Here is an 18,350-nt window from a genome sequence, read left to right on the forward strand (position 1 = left end):
CCCATTCGTCATATGGAAATGCGGGCTGGGGGAATAGGTAAATTGTTGATTCTGGACTACAAGATCTACCAGACGGTGTTGTCAGGGGTAAGAAGGTTGTTGTTCCCTTGAATGTTGGGGCTTAAGACTTGTGGAGAATGGAAGGGCGTTGATCTCGGCTCCTTGGATAGATCTCGTTGCTTAAGTTAGTGCGGAATTATTATTGTTTTTTCGCTACTACTGAAAAACACAACTTCGCCCCAATCCTATATATAGCTTAACGTTCAAACTTTACAATTAAACATCAGTGTTTAATTCTCAATATTTAATTTACCTATATATAGAAATGCCTATTAATAAATAATTAGTTAAGGGCCGGCTTATTAGCTATAGGTTATCAGGATTTAATACTACTGAGTGTAATTGGTGTTGGCAATATGCTCTTTTCTTTTACTGGTGATTGAAGGCGAAGTACTCTTCTCATACACTAAGCAGAATCGGAGGGGAGACTTAATGTCGAACATCCACGTTAGCTAAACTTTGTCGAGTGCCGACGTCTCGGAGTTACAGGCCGCAGTAGTCGGACTTCCTATGTTTTCTCCGTCTAGTCACACTCGGCACCCGATATCCTGTATGTGTAGCCACAGCTGACATTTCCGAATGCGCCGACCGGGATACTCATTTCCGTGCTGACTGATTCCGCTCCGTCTTACATGACTAAATGCGATAAGGAGTTGTCAAGAGATAAAATATAGGGCCTTTTTAAGACGACAGTACAGTGTATGCAAGCTCAGAGTCCGCATATCAACATAACCACAGTCGAATTCATACACATCACAGTCATAAGCCAACAACATGTCCCGCCTTGACGTCACTTTCAAAACACTCGATGGCCTCACCCTGAGTGGCTGGTTATACCCAGCCGCCCAATATGGACCAGGCATCGTTGTTTCTCCAGGTGTAGGTAACGTAGCTTCACCAAAAGAACTGTTTGCTGAGTCCTTATGTAGTTTAACATGCCCAGGGAGGCCTTTGTGCCTGACATCGCGCTGTGGTATCAGAATCATGGCATTACAGCACTCATTTTCGACACGAGAGCTTATGGCCTAAGTGATGGCCTACCAAGGCAAGAGGTGACTAAATCTCGAATCCCCATTCGACTTCGACTTGGTACTTAAACATTTACATCTAGACTAGCGCTCGTAAACGAGTTGAGGATTTTCACGATGCCGTCACGTTCCTTTCCAAACACGAACTGGTTGACCCTCAGAAGATTGCCCTCTGGGGTCTCTGTTTTGATGGAAATATGTGTCTTGCTGCTACAGCACTCGAGTGAGTACCGTGATAACGACCTATAGCTTGAGAAGTGCTGATATCGACTTCAGTCCGCGTGTACATGCTGTTGTTGCAGTCGCGCCTGTCATTGACCTCCATGGGTTTCCCGAGCGACGAAGAGCTATTCTTGAGCTGGCCATGCAAGATCGCGAAGCTCAAATGGCTGGGCAAGGTATTTCAATCCTCTTTATGTGGTAATCTATCTAACCCTAATTTCTAGAGCCAATCTATCTGCCCTACGTCAACGAAGATGGCACTGTTCCCCTCGGCCCCTCAATGGGCTCAGACTTTTGGCCCATGATGACACGCTTGAAAATCCCTGTAGAGAACCGCGTCACAGTGCAGACATTCTACAATGCTTTCTCGTGGGATATCATGACGCTCATTCCCTATGTCAGCCCCACGCCTGCGATGATGGTGACACCCGAGAATGATATCGAATGTCCCGCTGCGGAGCAGATTGCCGCGTTCGAGAAGATGGGTGAGCCAAAGACCTTTCATTTGCTTCCTGGCAAGGGTCATTTGGACTGGGCTTTTGGCGATGTTGACTCTGTTATGGAGAAGCAGTTGAAATTCTTGAAAGGAGCCTTGAACTTCTAGACCCGTGACATTTTTTGTTTCTCCTGGTAGATGCTCATACAGTTAACGAGAAATGGTGTTTGCACTCGGAGCTAAGATTAAATGAATAGCTATATTTGATGTGAACCATTGAATGGAAAGGCAGCTAAAGTGATTATGAATTCTATCACCGTAGCTTACTGATTGATACTTGAAGCTTATGACGTCTCAACGAGACATACCAAGCCAACACACTGAAAAATCCCAATTAATTTCGTATCATGAGATCTTGTTCAGTACTTATTGTTCCAAGTCTTGTCTTCCTACATCGTAACCTACATCTATATTCGCCTCATTCTTTCAGAAAAAGTAATTCAAACTCTTCAACTCAAACTTCCTCAAGCGTATCCATCTGCCCCTGCAGTTGGGAAATAATCTGTCGTAGTCTACGATGCTCCTGTGATAACCCTGTAATTGATCCCTGTGCGAAACCAGCAATGCTTGTTCTATCAGATCCAAGTTCATCTGCATTCTTCTCCATACGTGTCAGATCCATGACACCTTGATACGTATTGGGGCTCGGTGTTTGTGTACCTGCGAAGAGACATCTGTCCAGCCGGTTGATAAGATGTACCAACAATTGAAGAACCATTGTAAACTGCGCTGAAGAAGGAGCTGGGTCCCCTATCAGCGAGCTGCTATGGTTGATTTCAAAAGCAGTCTTTTCCCTCGACTTTCCCTCAACACAATGTTCTATAGACTTGCAAATTGCCTTGAAAAGACCAAGAAGATGCTGCTGGCAGGCAAGGGTTGTAAGGGCCAGCCCTCCAATGCCACAGCCGAATATACTCTCTGACGTATTCTCGTCCTTCTCCCTGGAAATTATCATGGATATGGTGTTGATAATACGTACCAAGGTTCTTGTGCCGTCGAAAGCCTGGTTCACATATTGCGACGACACAGTTGGAGCGCTGCCGGGATGAAGCAGAGCAATTGTAGCTGAGATGGTCTTAGTGCTCACAGCCATAGCCTGTGAGGTAAGTTCTTGTGAAAAATTGGGTGTCGGCCTGTCATCACTGGCTTCGATATTGGATAATAGTGTTTGAATCGGGGTTGTCTCATCCCACCATTGTCCTTCGTCGAGGTGTGCATCCATCCCAGCCATAAAATCATTACTCATTTTCAGGTCTGGATTAATAATCTGAGACGTATTCTCGAGGTCAAGGTCTGCTTGGGCCATTGTGCCTGTCTGGTGCCAGTTGAAGTTGTCATAGTCAAGCCAATCATCGTCCTAGAGAACCACCTGTCTGTTTCTCTAAAGATAGCAGGCCCATATTGTTCTCAGAGTTGAAGCACGGTCTTTTTGTCCTTGGCTCTAATGTAGTGATACCTTACCCTTTGTTAGACGCTGGGATCAACTGGATCGATCCACAGTTGTACACACATGCTGTGCCTGCCTTTGCACACTTGGAGCATTTTGGTAGAGGCTGGCCTGGTGATGGCTTCTGAGAGGTGGAGTCTCGAAGACACCGGACTTTTTGCTGCCGGCAGCGCTCGCATGATTGGCGGTGGGACATTGAGCCGAACATGTGGGTGCCAGACGGACGTGTCGGCATCGCATGGTGGCTCCATAGGTCACTTCCCGGGCATTCTCTTTATATCATGTGTGAACTAATCAATTCACTGCCAGGATCCTCTTCTCTCTTGCCTCTGGCCCAGAGCGTAAGATTCCATACATTATTTGTAGAAGCAGTCAGATTGAGGCAATCTCGTGGTCTGATTGTGCGATTATGCAGTCAGGATTATGTGAGAACTGAGCGAGGACCGTTACACAGGATAAGACTCTGCACTCTTTTGTCTCCAAGATTCCATACCAAGCCACATTGTGAGGTGATGCCAAGTCTAAGCTTCGTAATACAATTTCCAAAGAGTGGTGCTTCCCGTTGATCGAAACTGTCATTTTCACACAACTTCTCATCTAGATGCGACGTTGCTTATCTTCATCTTGTCACACGGGACACAACTGCATATTCCCCGGCCATTCAAAGGCCGCTCAAGAGATCGATCGTCTTCCATTGGATCCGGTTGGAGCTTGGTTGTGACGAGATAACGCAGCAGCGTCTTATGGCAAGGGGTGAGGCTTACGTGTATGTGCTGATATCACTATCGCTGTGAGACGAAATCACATTAGGATGCATTAATCCCGGGCCGTGCCGACACCGACACACGCGAAGCTAACGCTTATACAGCATCTCACTGGCCATGGGCCGAGTAGTGCAGATCGCAAGTTGTTTGATATCAGCGCTTACCAAAAGTAGCCATAGCCGATGCTGTGCGTCATACCAGCAAGCATAGTTTAAGCATTTGATTACTCCTCGGGACCCGAAGTTTAAGACAAATCTGACATAGGCATTGCTGGAGGTTCTCGGAACAGTAAGGCCCTAAAATTGTAAAAGGTCTGCAATCTATTGCCTATTTTTAAATCTCTCCTATAGATTAAATAGGATATAAAATAAGAACACACATAATTTCCAGCGATATAAGAACTAAGCAGTAAATGTGTATAGTCCTTATTCTCCTTTCTATTCACCCCTTCGGTCAGGCTTTCCAAGATCAGTCATCCCACTACCTTAGAGCACCAGTCAAATCTGCTGAAGATATCCCCTTGAAATCTTTAAAGCTCTACCTTTGAGACCGCAACATCAGACTTGCGAGCAGCATTACCACTCTCTTCGATGGAGCTAGTTTCCCGAACAAGACTAGGAGCCTTGAGATTCCTTCTCTGTTTCCAAGTAAGGCCAGGCGTCTCAAATATAGTATCGATCTCCTCAAGGGTATATCCCTTGGTTTCAACGAAGAAATACCAGACAGCAACAAGCTGTTGAAGACAATCAGTCAGTTGGGTTCAACCACTCCAACAAAGGTACGACGGCAAACTTACCTCGAGAAACGTGTAAACAATAAATGCAATGTAATACTTCCATCCAGCATTCTTCAAACCAATTGGGTTTACGAAAGAAGAAAAGAACCCTGCGGCGTGCATAATACCCGTCATGTAGGCAACTCCACGGGCTCGCACCTCGTAGGGAAGAAGCTCAGCCGGATAAGCCCAGAGGGGAGTCCACCCAAGGTCATACGCGCCGTTGCTAAGGAATATGGAGACAATAACACCAATCGCGTAGTTCCGTGTGCCGTGTTCGGTGTATACTGCGTCAATTGAATTAGCATACTTGGATCAAACTGAAATGTAGGCATAGTAAGTACTCACAAGCTGCAAACGTAGTCCACAAAATGAAAGCAAAAAACATTCCAGCAGTAGAGATAATGAAGAGCTTGCGGCGACCGATCCTATCAACTAAGAAAGAAGCACCAAGAGCCAAGACAAAATTGTAGATAGACAAGCAGCCGTTGACTGTAGTTTGCTCAATGGTCTTGGTGATTCCAATGCTATTCAGCACGGAATGGAGATAGTACTGAACCAAACCGTTGCCGGATATCTAGAAAGGCTGTTAGCAAAGACTCTCTTTGAAGGATTACCTCAACATTCTCACCTCGAGGAACAGACCACAAAACGTGACAAGAATAAGCCTTCTCCTATTCGGCTTGGTTCGGATAAGATCAAGATAGCTGCCCTGTTCTTTATACTGTGCATCTTTGAGGATGGCTTCCTTTATCTGTGTGTATTCAATCTCCACAATGGGATTTCTCTCATCACCATTGGCATGATGCTTTACCAGGAAGCTCCGGGCTGCTGCGCCATTACCCTTGGAGATGAGCCAACGAGGACTTTCGGGGATAAACCAAAGAAGGCTGATCTGGATGACAGCAGGGACAGCTTGAAGACCGCTGGGAATACGCCAAGAGCGGGAGTCCTCGATGAATTGAGTACCATAGGTTGTCCAGGCTGCAATAATGGCTCCCGTGTACCATGCGGTAGGAAAGTATGACAAGATGGTTCCACGGTGCTTTGGAAGAGCCAGCTCGGCCAGGAGCAGCGGGGCACCAACAACAGTGAAAGCAAGGCCAAAACCGATGATGAACCGGGAAATGACGAATTGGGCAATGTGCTTAGAGGTTGCCTGTAGGATCGCGCCAAGTAGAGTCCACGAGGCACCGAAGGCAATGGACTTGCGACGTCCTACCTTATCGACAACCCAACCAATGAAAGGCAGTGCCAACATGGCTCCAACCGTCTGGATAGAGTTGAGTAAGCCCAAAACTGGTCCTTCGGGATGGTCAAATTCTGCAGTTGGGGTGCGGAGTCAGTCTCTTGTAGTTTACCGTTACGATCTACCCGGGAGTCGAACGTAGCGATACTTACCTTCTTGCCACGAGGGCAGCAACTGTAGACCATTCATGATCATGCCATCGAAACCTTGATATGAACTGCTGAGGATGACAACTGGCAGCCAGAGGTAGAGTTTTCTCAAGCCGGCATCATTCCACCAATGGGTGGATGGACCAAGTGCATCTGCCATTGTATACGACGTTTGTTTTGGAGATTTGCTGCTAGATCCAAGTGACAGTTGGGGATTTACAGTAATAATAAAGGATGTAAATAAACAGAGAAAGTAATAATTACTGTGAGTCTACTTCTCTATTTATTGAGCTTGTCATCAAGTGGTTAACAATATTGCTTTATCATGTTTGCTGTTGTATCTGCTAGACTGGACCCCGTCTCCGGCACTCTGGGACTGCAAGTGGCACACCAATAGACATGCCACTAACATATTTTAGAGCGTCACGCAATAATGAGGCTGAATAGTGAGCAGTGCAGAACCAACAGACATTTCTTCGAAATCGCCTTCAACCATAAGGCTAACACGCCAAGAACAGGGTCGCGTAGTCTAGCAATCTTCTAGCACCAGAGAAGATACGATGCGTCCAGGGCAGCAAGACGTCGCACTTCTCATTGTCGCGGAAATCAATGTTGAGTGCGTAGTCAAAAAGCTCCGACCATGGTCAGCCAAGTCCGAAGGGGAGGATAAATTGCCATTTTGCTCCGAACAAGGGTCGGACATTTTTAGCAGATCCACCAACCGTTGAGTGCACATCCCGATCGCGCAATGCCGCGGCGCTCTGTAGCGACGCTATTGTATAGACAGGCAATCAATTGAAACTCGGAGATTAGTTGACCTGCAAATGTTGTGACCCAACCTCTCTTAAGGCACCCAAGTCGAGTTATTCTCTAGCGCGACTCCAACCAATCACCAGCATCGACGTGCTGTCCCAATCAACATCACATCTATCTGAATCCAGTCTAAGTCACTACCAGCTTGACTTACAGCGACGCTGCTGAGGTGAAAATAGCGAGAAGAGTGAGGGCTTGCTGGGAACTTGGCTCATAGCCTCCACCGATTGATCTTGTTTTACCATTTGTTATCCAACTTGTTTGGTCTAGCTTCTACTACAGCAAGCAGCATCGAAGATGTCCACGCCTACCGAAGGGTCGGTACTCGAAACCCAGAAAGATGCTGCGATTGAGGTATCGGTCCCCAAAGGCCTCGATCCAGAGGGTCTTGATGCCATTCGGGTGCTTCTTCAGAGTCAAGCTCTAGGCGGCAATGATACACCAAAACAGATTGGCGTATCTTTCAAGCATCTCTCGGTGACAGCCCCATCAGGAACCCAGGTCCAGGTCAAGACTCTGCCTCGAGCCATCCTCAACACCTTTGGGCCCGACCAAGTTCGATTTATTAGGGAACAGGTCTTGACACGCATCAGCCCTCGAAATTCTGTCCCTGAGGGGAAGACAATCCTCAATGGATTCTCGGGCGTTGTCAAACCGGGGGAAATGCTTCTTGTCCTGGGACGCCCGGGTAGTGGTTGCTCCACGTTCCTCCGCACTGTCGCCAGCCGATCTAACCTGGCCACTACCGGTGACCTAGAGTACGCCAATGTATCTTCTTCTGTCTTCAAGCGTGACCATGCCAGGGAGACCATCTATCTACCTGAAGAGGACAGGCACATTGCTTCCTTGACCGTCAGGCAGACGATCCAGTTTGCTCTCCGCAATTCTCTCCCGACAGATGCTCGCAATACGAAGCTCGTGGCAAGCCTGGTTGATGTTATCGCCAAGATCTGCGGCCTTTCACATGCTCTCGACACTCCTGTTGGTGGTGCATTCTCTCCCGGTGTCTCAGGCGGAGAGAGGAAACGGTAAGAGGGAAACCCCAACCGCATCGTGAATATCATGCCTGACCTTCGACCTTTTAGTGTTTCCATTGCCGAGGTCCTAGCAGCTGGCTCCTCGGTCCAATGCTTCGACAATTCGACCCGTGGCCTCGACTCTTCAACGGCTCTGGACTTTGTAAAGGCTCTAAGAGCCTTCACCGATATCGGTCACAAGACAACTCTTGCAACACTTTACCAAGCCGGCGAAGAGATATACCGAAATTTCGACAAGGTTGTCGTTCTCTCGGAAGGATACGAAGCCTTTTTTGGAAGCACGTCCGAGGCCTGGAGCTATTTCCATAACCTTGGATTTATTCCCATTCCTGGTCAGACAACGGCTGAGTTCCTGGCAACAGTGACAGACCCCGACGAGAGGAAGGCTATTCCCGGGTCAGAAGCCGATAGTATCAATTCTTCTGCCGATCTTGCCGCAGCCTTCAAAAGGTCTAACCACTATGCACGCCTCGTCAGTGAGATCGACGAATATCGAGAGAAGCAGGGTCAGGCAGATGCTCTACTTCCAACCTACTCCTATCGCTTATCGCTGCCTTCTCAGGTAAAGGAAAGTTTGAAGCGAGAGTATCAACTCGTCAAGGGACAGAGGCGGGTTTACTACATCAAGTGGATCACAACAATAATCCTCTGCCTTGTTTGCGGCAGCGTGTACTTTGACATTGAGAACAATGCGCAGGGTGCTTTTACGCGTGGTGGGATCCTGTACTTTGCACTGATCTTGAACGGATGGCTGCAGTTCCCTGAGCTTTTCGACGCCTACACAAACAGGCCTGTATTAGAGAGACAAGGTACCTTGGCCCACCCTGACGCTACATATCTTGAGATTTTGTTACTGATGATCATCCTACAGCCAACCTCCACCTGACGCGTCCCGCTGCAGTTGCGTTGGCCCGTTTCCTCATTGATCTGCCGCTCATCGCTTTCCAACACGTTCTATTCACTTTGGTGTTTTATTTTCTTTCGCGGCTTCAGGTTGAGGCTGGCAAGTTCTTCTTCTTCTATCTGACGCTCTTCATTTCGACAGTATGCTTCAGCAACCTCCTCCGCATGTTTGCCTACTTTGTTGGCACGTTGGATGACTGTAAGATCTCATCACCCTCCGATCAGTGACAGCACTAACGCGGTACTGTAACCTCTAGGTTTTCGCTACGGAGGGTTTTCCTGCACGGTGCTTCTTCTGTTTGCCGGCTTTCTGATTCCTCCCAATGACATGAGTCCAGCTTTCGGATGGCTGCACCATATCAATCCCATGTTTTACGGATTTGAAAATGTAGGTTCCATGATCGAATCAGGCGTCTCCCGAGAAGTATTAAATACTGACATTTCCTTCAGCTCTTTAGTAGCGAGTTCAGCAACCTGGATCTCTCGTGCCATGATAACCTCATCCCAGCACAGGGTATTGAGGGACATCAGACTTGCGCTGTCAGAGGTGCTTTACCTGGACAGACTAGTGTTCCAGGACTACAGTACGCCGAGTCTTTCGGATTCTCTTACTCCCACAGATGGCGAAACATTGGCATCATGATCGCCATTGGTCTGGCCTATCTCATCGCCGGCATCTTTGGAAGTGAGTTCATGAGCTTTGCACCCAATGGCGGCGCTCCTCTCGTCTTTGCGAACCGCCGCAATGCCTCGAGTCCTGATTCCCGTGATGTTGAGAAGTCCGCTCCCTCATCCGGCCATGCCAGCGTTCTTTCAGGTCGGATTGGGCAGGTTGCCCTCAAATGGAACCAGCTCAGTGTCGACATTGGCGATAGTCACATTCTCAAGAACATCTCGGGGTACGTCAGGCGGGGGGAGCTTACTGCTCTCTGCGGCGCCAGCGGAGCAGGCAAGACGACACTTCTCACGGCTCTGAGTCAGACGAACTTTGCGGGCAGTATCGTCGGTGGAGAGGTTCTCGTCGGTGATCAGCCGCCCAGCTCGAGCTATAGGAAGACAGTTGGTATGAATCAATCCCAAGCAGGTTTCCGTGGGATGGTGGCTAACGATGGTCGCTAGGATTTGCGCAGCAGATGGATCTCCACGATGGAACAGCAACTGTTCGGGAGGCTCTCGAGTTCTCTGCCCTTCTCCGACAGCCGAAGCATTACTCAAAGGCTGAGAAGCTGGCGTATGTTAGCAAAGTCTTGGACTTACTTGACCTTAATGACGTACAGGATGCTCTGATTGGAGAAGACGGTGGTGGTCTTGGTGTTGAGCGGCTCAAGAGAGTGACGGTGTGTTTTACACTCTCCCCCGATTCCGACCATCAAAGCTAACTGTTGGCTTACTTAGATTGGTGTTGAACTTGCCGCGCGGCCCGAGATCTTGTTCGCCGATGAGCCAACCTCCGGACTGGATTCACAAGGTGCATCTCTCATCGTCCACTACCTCAAGACACTCGCTCGTCAAGGCCAGGCAATAGTTGTCACCATCCACCAACCCTCTGCTCTGGTGTTTTCCCAGTTTGACAATCTACTGGCTCTGTCTTCAGAAGGCAGCCAACTCTAGTAAGCCTACATCTTCAAAACATGTATTCCGCCAGTGAGACCGATCTGACCAGGATGTAGCTTTGGCAAGGTCACTGAAGCTCTGTCGTACTTTGCTCGCAACGGTGCAACGTGTCCTGAGGGTGCAAACCCCGGCGAGTTCATCCTCGAGACTGTTGGCGCAGGTGTCAACGCTCGCACGTCTGACAAGGGCTCCAACTGGGCGTCGACATGGGCTGCCTCCCCAGAAGCCGCTGACCTTGGGCGAGAGATCACAATTAATAGTGATGCTTCCAAGAGTCTTTCGCCTGACGTCGGCGAAGAGGTCACGTCCGAACATAACGCCTCTGTGTTTCTTCAGACAATACTTCTCACCAAGCGGATGCTGCTCAACCAGTGGCGTAGCCCGCCGTACATCTACTCCAAGATCTGGGTTCATGTTATTAGCGCTATTCTCGTCGGCTTCACCTTCTTCCAGATCGGCACTAGCCCGCAGGATCTGCAGAATCGGTGAGTTTCGTTTCGACTTCTACTCTCTTTCATAATCGCTAACAAATTCTACAGCATGTTCAGTGTCTTCTTCATCCTCTTCCTTTGCAACGCCATTGTCAACGTGATTTTGGCACGTTACTTCTTTGCAAGTCTGTACTGGCAGTTTCGCGAAGGGCCGTCTCATGCATATGGATGGATTGCTTTCGTATCTTCAACCATTCTCTCAGAAATACCCGGTGCTATCTTGGTCACCGTTCTGTACTTCGTCATCTGGTACTTCCCAGCCGGTTTGCCTTTAGATCAGGCCGGCTATATCTTTCTATTTCTTCTCACATATGAGATTTTTCAAGTAAGTGACACCCAACTCATTTTGGTTAGTGGCACTCCTCTGACACTTGCAGGTCCTCCTTGGTCTCTTCATGATGGCCCTTAGCCCAGATCTTGGCGCAGCAGGAAATGTTCTCGTTTTTATTGTCTGCACTTGTAACTGGTTCAACGGCATCATTGTACCTTACAGCCAGATCCAGGTCTTCTGGCGTTACTGGGTAAGCCAAAGCATTTCCGCATCGAGACTCTCTGGCATTTCATCTGACAAAGATATAGCTCTACTACTTATCCCCATTTACGTACCTTCTTGGCGGAATGGTGACGGCCGTGACCTCATCTGTCGGTGTGTCGTGCTCATCAGCAGACCTCACAGTATTTACTGCCCCTGCTAACGAGACTTGTTCTTCATATATATCGGAATGGGCTCTATCCGCCTCCGCTCAACTGCTCAACCCCGAAGCCTCTGGTGATGACTATTGTCAGGTATGTCGTTGGACTACTGGGACTCAGTTCTTGGACCAATTCAACCTTGGAGATGGTCAACTCGGTGGACAATGGGGTAGTTGGGGAATCTTTGTCGTGTTCACGTTCAGTAATCTTGCCTTGGTCTACTTCTTCACTTGGGCCACCAAGGTGAAGGGGTGGAAGCTGTTCTACTTCTTTTAGATAGCGTCTACTCGGTCTTGCCATTGGGTCAAGCCGCTCAACCTGGTCTTTGTCAGGTAGCACATATCACGAGCTCAGTCAGACCTGAGGAAGCAGTTTCGCGTTTTTCATTCATCGTCAATGGCAGTTTTAATATACTCTTTTCATTCACATCCATCCTCCCCTTCTGGTAACATGGTAGAGTTTCGTTTGTATACTGACCTGTAGTATTCTCCATCACCCGCAACTCTGTTTGGTCCACACTGCGATGTCATCAGAAACAGCGAAAAGTGAAAAATGAGAAAGAAACTGTCGCATCATGTATGGGTATGTAGTTATACTTATTTCACTTCACTCTTGTCTCAAGCAATTCATCTAACGAATGTGTGTTTCTTTGCAGACCACGCAATATTTATACTACAGACTCAGAATGCTATTGCACCAATCTATCGCAGCGCCCATCACGCGCTGATTGCAGCTCTGAGCGGATGCTCCTGTCTCAGATGACCCTCCTCCTCCACAAATGGTCCCAAGGGACTAATTGCTACATCAGGTACATGCGCCTTTCCTTTGCCTCGAGCAACAGCATTCGCTTTAACCATGACCTCGTCCCATTCCTTGTCCGCCTCACTCAGCCAGGTGATTGCTCCTCCAGCACCGAGTTCCAATTCATTGCCAGACTTGACGATCGTGCGGATCACAACGGATTGGTCGACGGTACCGCTGGCACAGATGTAACCGATACTTCCCGAGTATATACCCCGCTCGCGTTGGCCTTCGAGAGAGTCGAGGATCTGAACTGAGCGAAGCTTTGGAGCGCCGGTCATGGAGCCAGGCGGGAAACAGCGCTCGATAACCTTGGTTCCTCCTACCGATGAGGCAACATGGGACTGTATTGTTGTGACAAGCTGAATAACAGTCAGTCATGATACAGTCAAGTAACGCTTGGATAGCGCCGTCTTACCTGATGAACAGTTTGATAGGTCTCTACATGCAAGAGCTTTGGCACGGAAATGGAGCTTGGTGGTGAGATGTTATGAAGGTCGGATCGAATGAGGTCAACGATCTACCCCAATTAGCTTAGAAAGTCTCTAGCAAAGGCTTTTTGCTTACCATCAGGTTTTCGGCTAGCTCTTTGACATCTGTCGCAAGCTGATGCTTCCGTCTCTCATCCTCGACTGGATCAGAGTCAACAGCCAGGGTGCCCTTGATTGGCTTCATCTCGGCAACACCATTGCTATCAATGGAGATGAATCGTTCAGGAGATGAGGAGAGGATGGTCTTGTCATGGGCGGCAAAGTGGATATAAGCGGAATACGGTGCAGGGTTTCGTTTCCGAAGGTCCAGATATAAGCTGTAAGGATCAACTTCTGGGCTCTTGGCTCTGAACTTTGTTGTCAACGTGAGCTCGTAGGTCTCCCCCTCTTTGATGGCCTCCTTGGCTGCCCAGATCGTGTTGGAGTAAGATGCCTCATTATCGAGTGCGACGAAGTTGGGCAAAGGATGTGCTTCAACGTAGGGTGGCGACGGTGGCGCGTCAAATACCTCACGTACACGAGTCAGATAGAGGTCAAACTCGGCCTCGTCGATACCTATCTTACTCGAAGCGCCAATGGCATTTCCGATTGGATCCTCTTCACCTCGACGTATTAAACTGAACAGCGTCCACTCTCCGGTATAATTATCGAGTCGCAGCACGGTGTTTGCGAATAGTAGCTCGCTATCACTGTGCTTCAAGCTGACATCCTTCTCGTCGGGTGGTGTGAACTGGTAGCCAGGTAGTGATTCCCTCTTGAGCTCATAGCCAAAGTAGCCGATGAGCCCAACCTGGAGCAAGGGCTGGCCAACATCTGTCTCTTGATCCAGCGACTCAGAAGGGAGTGTTTCGGTGTTTGCCACGATGGTCCCCTGTTGGAATTGCTCCAGCCACGACCAATACGAAACGCTCAGCCTCTCCGATTTGATGTTCTTGCCGTGCTGGTAGAAAGATACGTGTCTCGACTTTGTTGAATAGCTCAGTGCAAAGGAAGCCCATGATAAATATGAGTTGCGAGAGTGTGAGTCTCTAACCTACAACCAAGTCAGAATGTGAAAGGTCGTTGACCATTGGATTAGGCGCACGTACCTTGGCGCTATCAAGCCACGCCTCACCGTCTAGGGATCTACCCCGAAACAGTGTTTGGAACACAATCTCTGCAGATGGACCTTTGCCAACCCTAGCAGACTTGACATAATAAGGTGAGACCACGCGTGCTAGATTAGCCTCCGCAACAAGGGCCTTGCCCAAGTCGGTTTGCTCAACGGCATTCTGCTGAAGAATATGGTCTGGCAGCGACGCGTTCTCAAGAACCCGACGCTTAGTCCATTGGTTCCTCGGGTTACTGGTCACCCAAAAGTCCAAGACGATATCTCGGAAGTTTGAGAGGATCTGCTTCCCGTGAGCAGAGCAAACGCTTTCGGGATGCCATTGCGTGCCAAAGACAGGGCGTTCCCGATGTTGAAGTCCCATTAACACCTTCTTGGAGGGGTTCTCTGGGTCGTATGTCCATGCCGTGACTTGAAGCTCTGGTGGAACATCTGGAGGGTGTCAGCAAGAACACTATGTGAAGGTTAAATATGGGAGAGACAAGGTACCTTCAATGTCCAATACAAGACTGTTATACCTTACCCCATCGAACTTCTGCGGCAAACCACTGAGAATACCTGTGCCTCGGTGGTGGATCTGACAGATCTGACCATGTTTGATGTTTGGAGCATGAATAATATTGGCGCCAAACGATGTACCAATGCCTTGATGTCCAAGGCAGATCCCCAAGATGGGGATGTTGACTTCTCTTATAAGCCTAGCGTTGAAGCCAAAGTCTGCTTCGCGCTGCGGTGTGCCGGGTCCTGGTGATAGGATGATAGCATCTAGGTGAGGGAGAATTTCCGATTTGAAGTGATCCCTGGAAATGAACAGTTAGTCTTTGCTTATAGTTGGAGTCCTGGGATCTTTGTTGTTCTACTTACCATGAGAACTGGTCGAATCGAACAATAGATACACTCCACTCCGGATAGGACTGTCCATCATGACCCTTCTGAGTACCTTGGAGCAGTTGAAGAATGTTGTTGGTATAGGAGTCATAATGATCAATAATGAGAACCTTGATTGTGCCCATTTTGGTAATAGTGTAATGCAGTATGAAAGTCTCCGAGATGAAAATGAATTCAAATAAATGTTACTTGGCATATAACAAGAACGGCGGGTGTCTTTTAGCAGCAGACCTGCTTGACTTCAACTTGATGCGACTAGCGCAGGTTATTATGCAAGCCGACTCAGCAAGAGCAACTCGATATGCAGATAGACGTTGGAATCGAGAGCACATACAATCTTACCCACTCTGTTTCCCTGGAGTCCTGCTAGCCAAAGAGAGTTTCAAACTTGGAGCAATGCGAGCCAGTAGCTGTCTGTTGTCAGGATCCTCAACGGGCTCCCATGTTTAGGTTCCCAGTCGGGATGACTTGAGAATCATCCCGTATCGTGTCATTACTGCTTGCGTCGGGGATGCGCAGCATAATCCTCAGATACTGATGTCGTCAGCTATGGTTCAAGTGCTTGTAGTTGGTTCGGCACATCCGAAAGTGCATAGCTGCATTCTGTTTCTTGCTACAATGGCAGGAAGGGGGCCTCGCCGAGGCATGGAATTACAACCGTTAGAGCATCACGTCAGTATCATAAACTCGATACATGCATGTGAACTGCCCCTTCTTCATATTCACTAAAGCAGTGTTACTTACGTTTGACCTTGCCGGAATCTCCCCGCGTGCCATCACGACATGAAAGGGTGATGTTGCGAAACGTGGCGAAGAACGATATCAAGTTTAGAATCATCAAAAACACTGATAAGAGGAACAATTCTGGCTAGTCTATCTGCCGGCATGCGGCTGGCATTACCAATCCTTCACTTTAGGTTACGGAGTAGGGCAGCCTAACAGGAGCCTACATTTTTGTTTGTTTGTTTGTTTGTTTGTATATTTTTCGTCTGGGTGGCTGTAACGAAGCCAGATCTCCTACTGGAGCAAAAGACGTGCTGAGCTAGCTAGGTACAGGGAAACCCCGCTTCCTTCACCATCCAGCATACCAATGGCACAAAAGGTGCTGTATTTCTCAAGCCCGTCACCCGTCAGCGGGTTCGGGGGCAATCTACTGTCGAGCTTTTTCCACCGACCAGAATTCTCTCACGCATCACTACATCTGCTGACGCAGTCCACAATCTCCAGTAACCAAGTTGTAGCTCGTAGTCGACTGTCGTGGCGGCAGGGAAAAACCTTGGGAAGGAATCAGAGGCCGGCGGTGCGGCTTGCCTTCAAAGGGGAAAAACCCATCGCAATCGGCGTCGTTGATCGGGAGGATGTCGCTACCGATGCCACGGGCACCGTCCTCCGATATCTAAGGCGTTCTGGTTCTGAGGTGCCGCCATTAGATCCGACAAAGGTGTTGTCAGAGAAGGTGAACTCTCCAAAATTCCTTCTCTGAAAACTGCTGTTAGGGAGCCGATGGCGTCCCCGCAGTATTGTGTGGCCGAGTAGCCCGTAGAAAATCCCGCTCCTAACAGTGCACTAACAGTGCGTGCCAAGAAAGAATTTTTACAGGGGAGAGTTGAACAGGAGCCTACATGCAGGTGTGTTTAAAGAGGCGTAGGGTAGGTTTGCCCCCCACTCCTGGGTACGGAGTACAGATACGCATTTCCCGATACGCTTAAGCGCGGTAGGACTGTTTGGCTAATTGCAGATCCCTGTAATCACGCTATAACGCGCTAACTTGATCGGAAGGAGATGCCGTGCTTAACCCTCTCGTCCCTCTCGGAGCTATGTAGACGACCTCTGCTGTCTTCTGTCCAAGCCCGCTCCCTCTTACCACCGCCTCGGAGGAAGTGAGAGATGCAGCCGGTTCTGTTTTCGCCGACTCGCCCTCAGGCTTCGTCCCGCCGGGCCAGAGACGCCTCGAAGCAGGGCCCCTGGCGCTGCTCCAACTGCCCCAAGGAGTTTGCTCAGAGTGAGTACTACGCCCTGTCGTGCCTTGTTTTAGTCAATCCCTTTGAGCAGATGATGGTTCGTGCCGGTACCACAAACAATCGCACTACTGGCTCTACCTATAATGCATTTTTTCTTTAGTTGCTTAGTAGGCTAATTAAAATTTCTTTATCTCTGAAGAAGAATATCGGTACAAGCATCAACAGCGCTGCATTCAGTCGTCCCAACGACAAAAGTTATCCAAGCAGAAGTCTTGCACAGCCTGCGCAGCCTCCAAACTGAGCTGTGATCTGGGTACGCCGTCATGTTCACGCTGCATCAACAGGAACAAGACGTGCCGGTACGTCTCGGCCAGCAATCCCAACGCCACGTCTCAGCAGATTGAGGCAGCTCAACGGCCTCGTGGGCACCACATTCGCGCCGATTCGGGGCAGCCCTATGATAACAATAGCGTTGTCGGAGATAACTCATCGTTGTCAAATTACTCTACTCGTCGTCAATCAGAGCTTGAGCTTGAAGCTGTCATGCAGGACGCGGGGGACAGGCTTTCTAACCATACGCGTATGGTTTAGTTAAACCATATATTACTCATATATTGCCCATATACCTATACCATACGGTCTGAGGCGTATGACCATATATGATCATACGCGGGATAAAGTTGCTCCGAGTCAAAAATAGTCAGGTAAGGAAATCGGCGGCACTAGAACACCTTGACCATCCTCCTGGTCCTGAATGGCCTCCCTTTCCAATAGATCCATAAGGTAGACAGGATACTTGAATGGCAAATCGGTTGCTTAAGCTATGCGTGGGCAACTTGGACTGCCGTGCAACGTCTCCGTAGCTCCAATCCAAGGGCAACTATCAAGATCGCTTCGAGTCACATTGTCAGGCTTCATGTCAAGATCAAGTCGCTCACTTATAGCAAACAGTTAGTACGGTCCTGCCTGCTAGGCAACAGCTGCTGCCTTGCAGGCGGCAGAAGTATTCCAGATCATATAGTCTCATACGATTCCACTCCTTGAGATAGAAATCAAGTCTCATTCGTTAACCTTACCCGATTCACTGAGCGACCTTCTGACTGCCGTGGCCGACCGTCAGCTAGCCACGCCTCCGCGTCGCGCGACACTTCATGACGAAGCTAGTGGAAAGCCATGATGCCCGTTGATTGCCTGCGATGGACTCCTTCCTCAGCCGCCCGCCTAGTGACCGCGAGTCCTCCATCGCTGCAACAATCGAGACGGCTTCTGAGATACCTGATAGGCAGAGCTTACCCTCCGTTGAATCTTCCACTTCAACAACTCCAAAGCGCAAACGCATCACTACGGCCGATGCGACGTG

General features: G+C 48.9%; 5 protein-coding genes across 5 annotated transcripts; 2 read left to right on the plus strand and 3 right to left on the minus strand.

Moving 5' to 3' along the window:
- Positions 1-834: 834 nt before the first annotated feature.
- FOXG_11894 (uncharacterized protein) lies at positions 835-1,914 on the plus strand (the record flags this gene model as incomplete). Its single annotated transcript, XM_018391627.1, has 5 exons — positions 835-939; positions 990-1,112; positions 1,172-1,311; positions 1,365-1,486; positions 1,535-1,914. 5 exons carry the CDS (start codon positions 835-837, stop codon positions 1,912-1,914), a joined length of 870 nt encoding a protein of 289 aa, XP_018250315.1.
- Positions 1,915-2,260: 346 nt separating this feature from the next.
- Positions 2,261-3,112, minus strand: FOXG_11895 (uncharacterized protein; the record flags this gene model as incomplete). The annotated part of the gene is made up of 1 exon (XM_018391628.1): positions 2,261-3,112. One exon carries the CDS (start codon positions 3,110-3,112, stop codon positions 2,261-2,263), a length of 852 nt encoding a protein of 283 aa, XP_018250316.1.
- Positions 3,113-4,546: 1,434 nt separating this feature from the next.
- On the minus strand, positions 4,547-6,350 carry FOXG_11896 (uncharacterized protein; the record flags this gene model as incomplete). The annotated part of the gene is made up of 5 exons (XM_018391629.1): positions 4,547-4,750; positions 4,814-5,079; positions 5,141-5,369; positions 5,424-6,115; positions 6,194-6,350. 5 exons carry the CDS (start codon positions 6,348-6,350, stop codon positions 4,547-4,549), a joined length of 1,548 nt encoding a protein of 515 aa, XP_018250317.1.
- A 950-nt stretch (positions 6,351-7,300) lies between these two features.
- FOXG_11897 (uncharacterized protein) lies at positions 7,301-12,017 on the plus strand (the record flags this gene model as incomplete). Its single annotated transcript, XM_018391630.1, has 11 exons — positions 7,301-8,031; positions 8,089-8,849; positions 8,912-9,142; positions 9,201-9,331; positions 9,394-10,006; positions 10,063-10,280; positions 10,339-10,553; positions 10,614-11,042; positions 11,097-11,373; positions 11,426-11,569; positions 11,628-12,017. 11 exons carry the CDS (start codon positions 7,301-7,303, stop codon positions 12,015-12,017), a joined length of 4,140 nt encoding a protein of 1,379 aa, XP_018250318.1.
- A 440-nt stretch (positions 12,018-12,457) lies between these two features.
- FOXG_11898 (uncharacterized protein) lies at positions 12,458-15,224 on the minus strand (the record flags this gene model as incomplete). Its single annotated transcript, XM_018391631.1, has 6 exons — positions 15,006-15,224; positions 14,631-14,941; positions 14,122-14,573; positions 13,110-14,066; positions 12,961-13,062; positions 12,458-12,904 (listed from the first exon to the last, which is right to left on the minus strand). The coding sequence occupies exons 1-6, from the start codon at positions 15,152-15,154 to the stop codon at positions 12,458-12,460; spliced, it is 2,418 nt and encodes an 805-aa protein (XP_018250319.1). The 5' UTR covers positions 15,155-15,224.
- Positions 15,225-18,350: the final 3,126 nt, after the last annotated feature.

The sequence above is a fragment of the Fusarium oxysporum genome, chromosome 13, assembly GCF_000149955.1.
Source record: "Fusarium oxysporum f. sp. lycopersici 4287 chromosome 13, whole genome shotgun sequence".
NCBI lineage: Eukaryota > Fungi > Ascomycota > Sordariomycetes > Hypocreales > Nectriaceae > Fusarium > Fusarium oxysporum.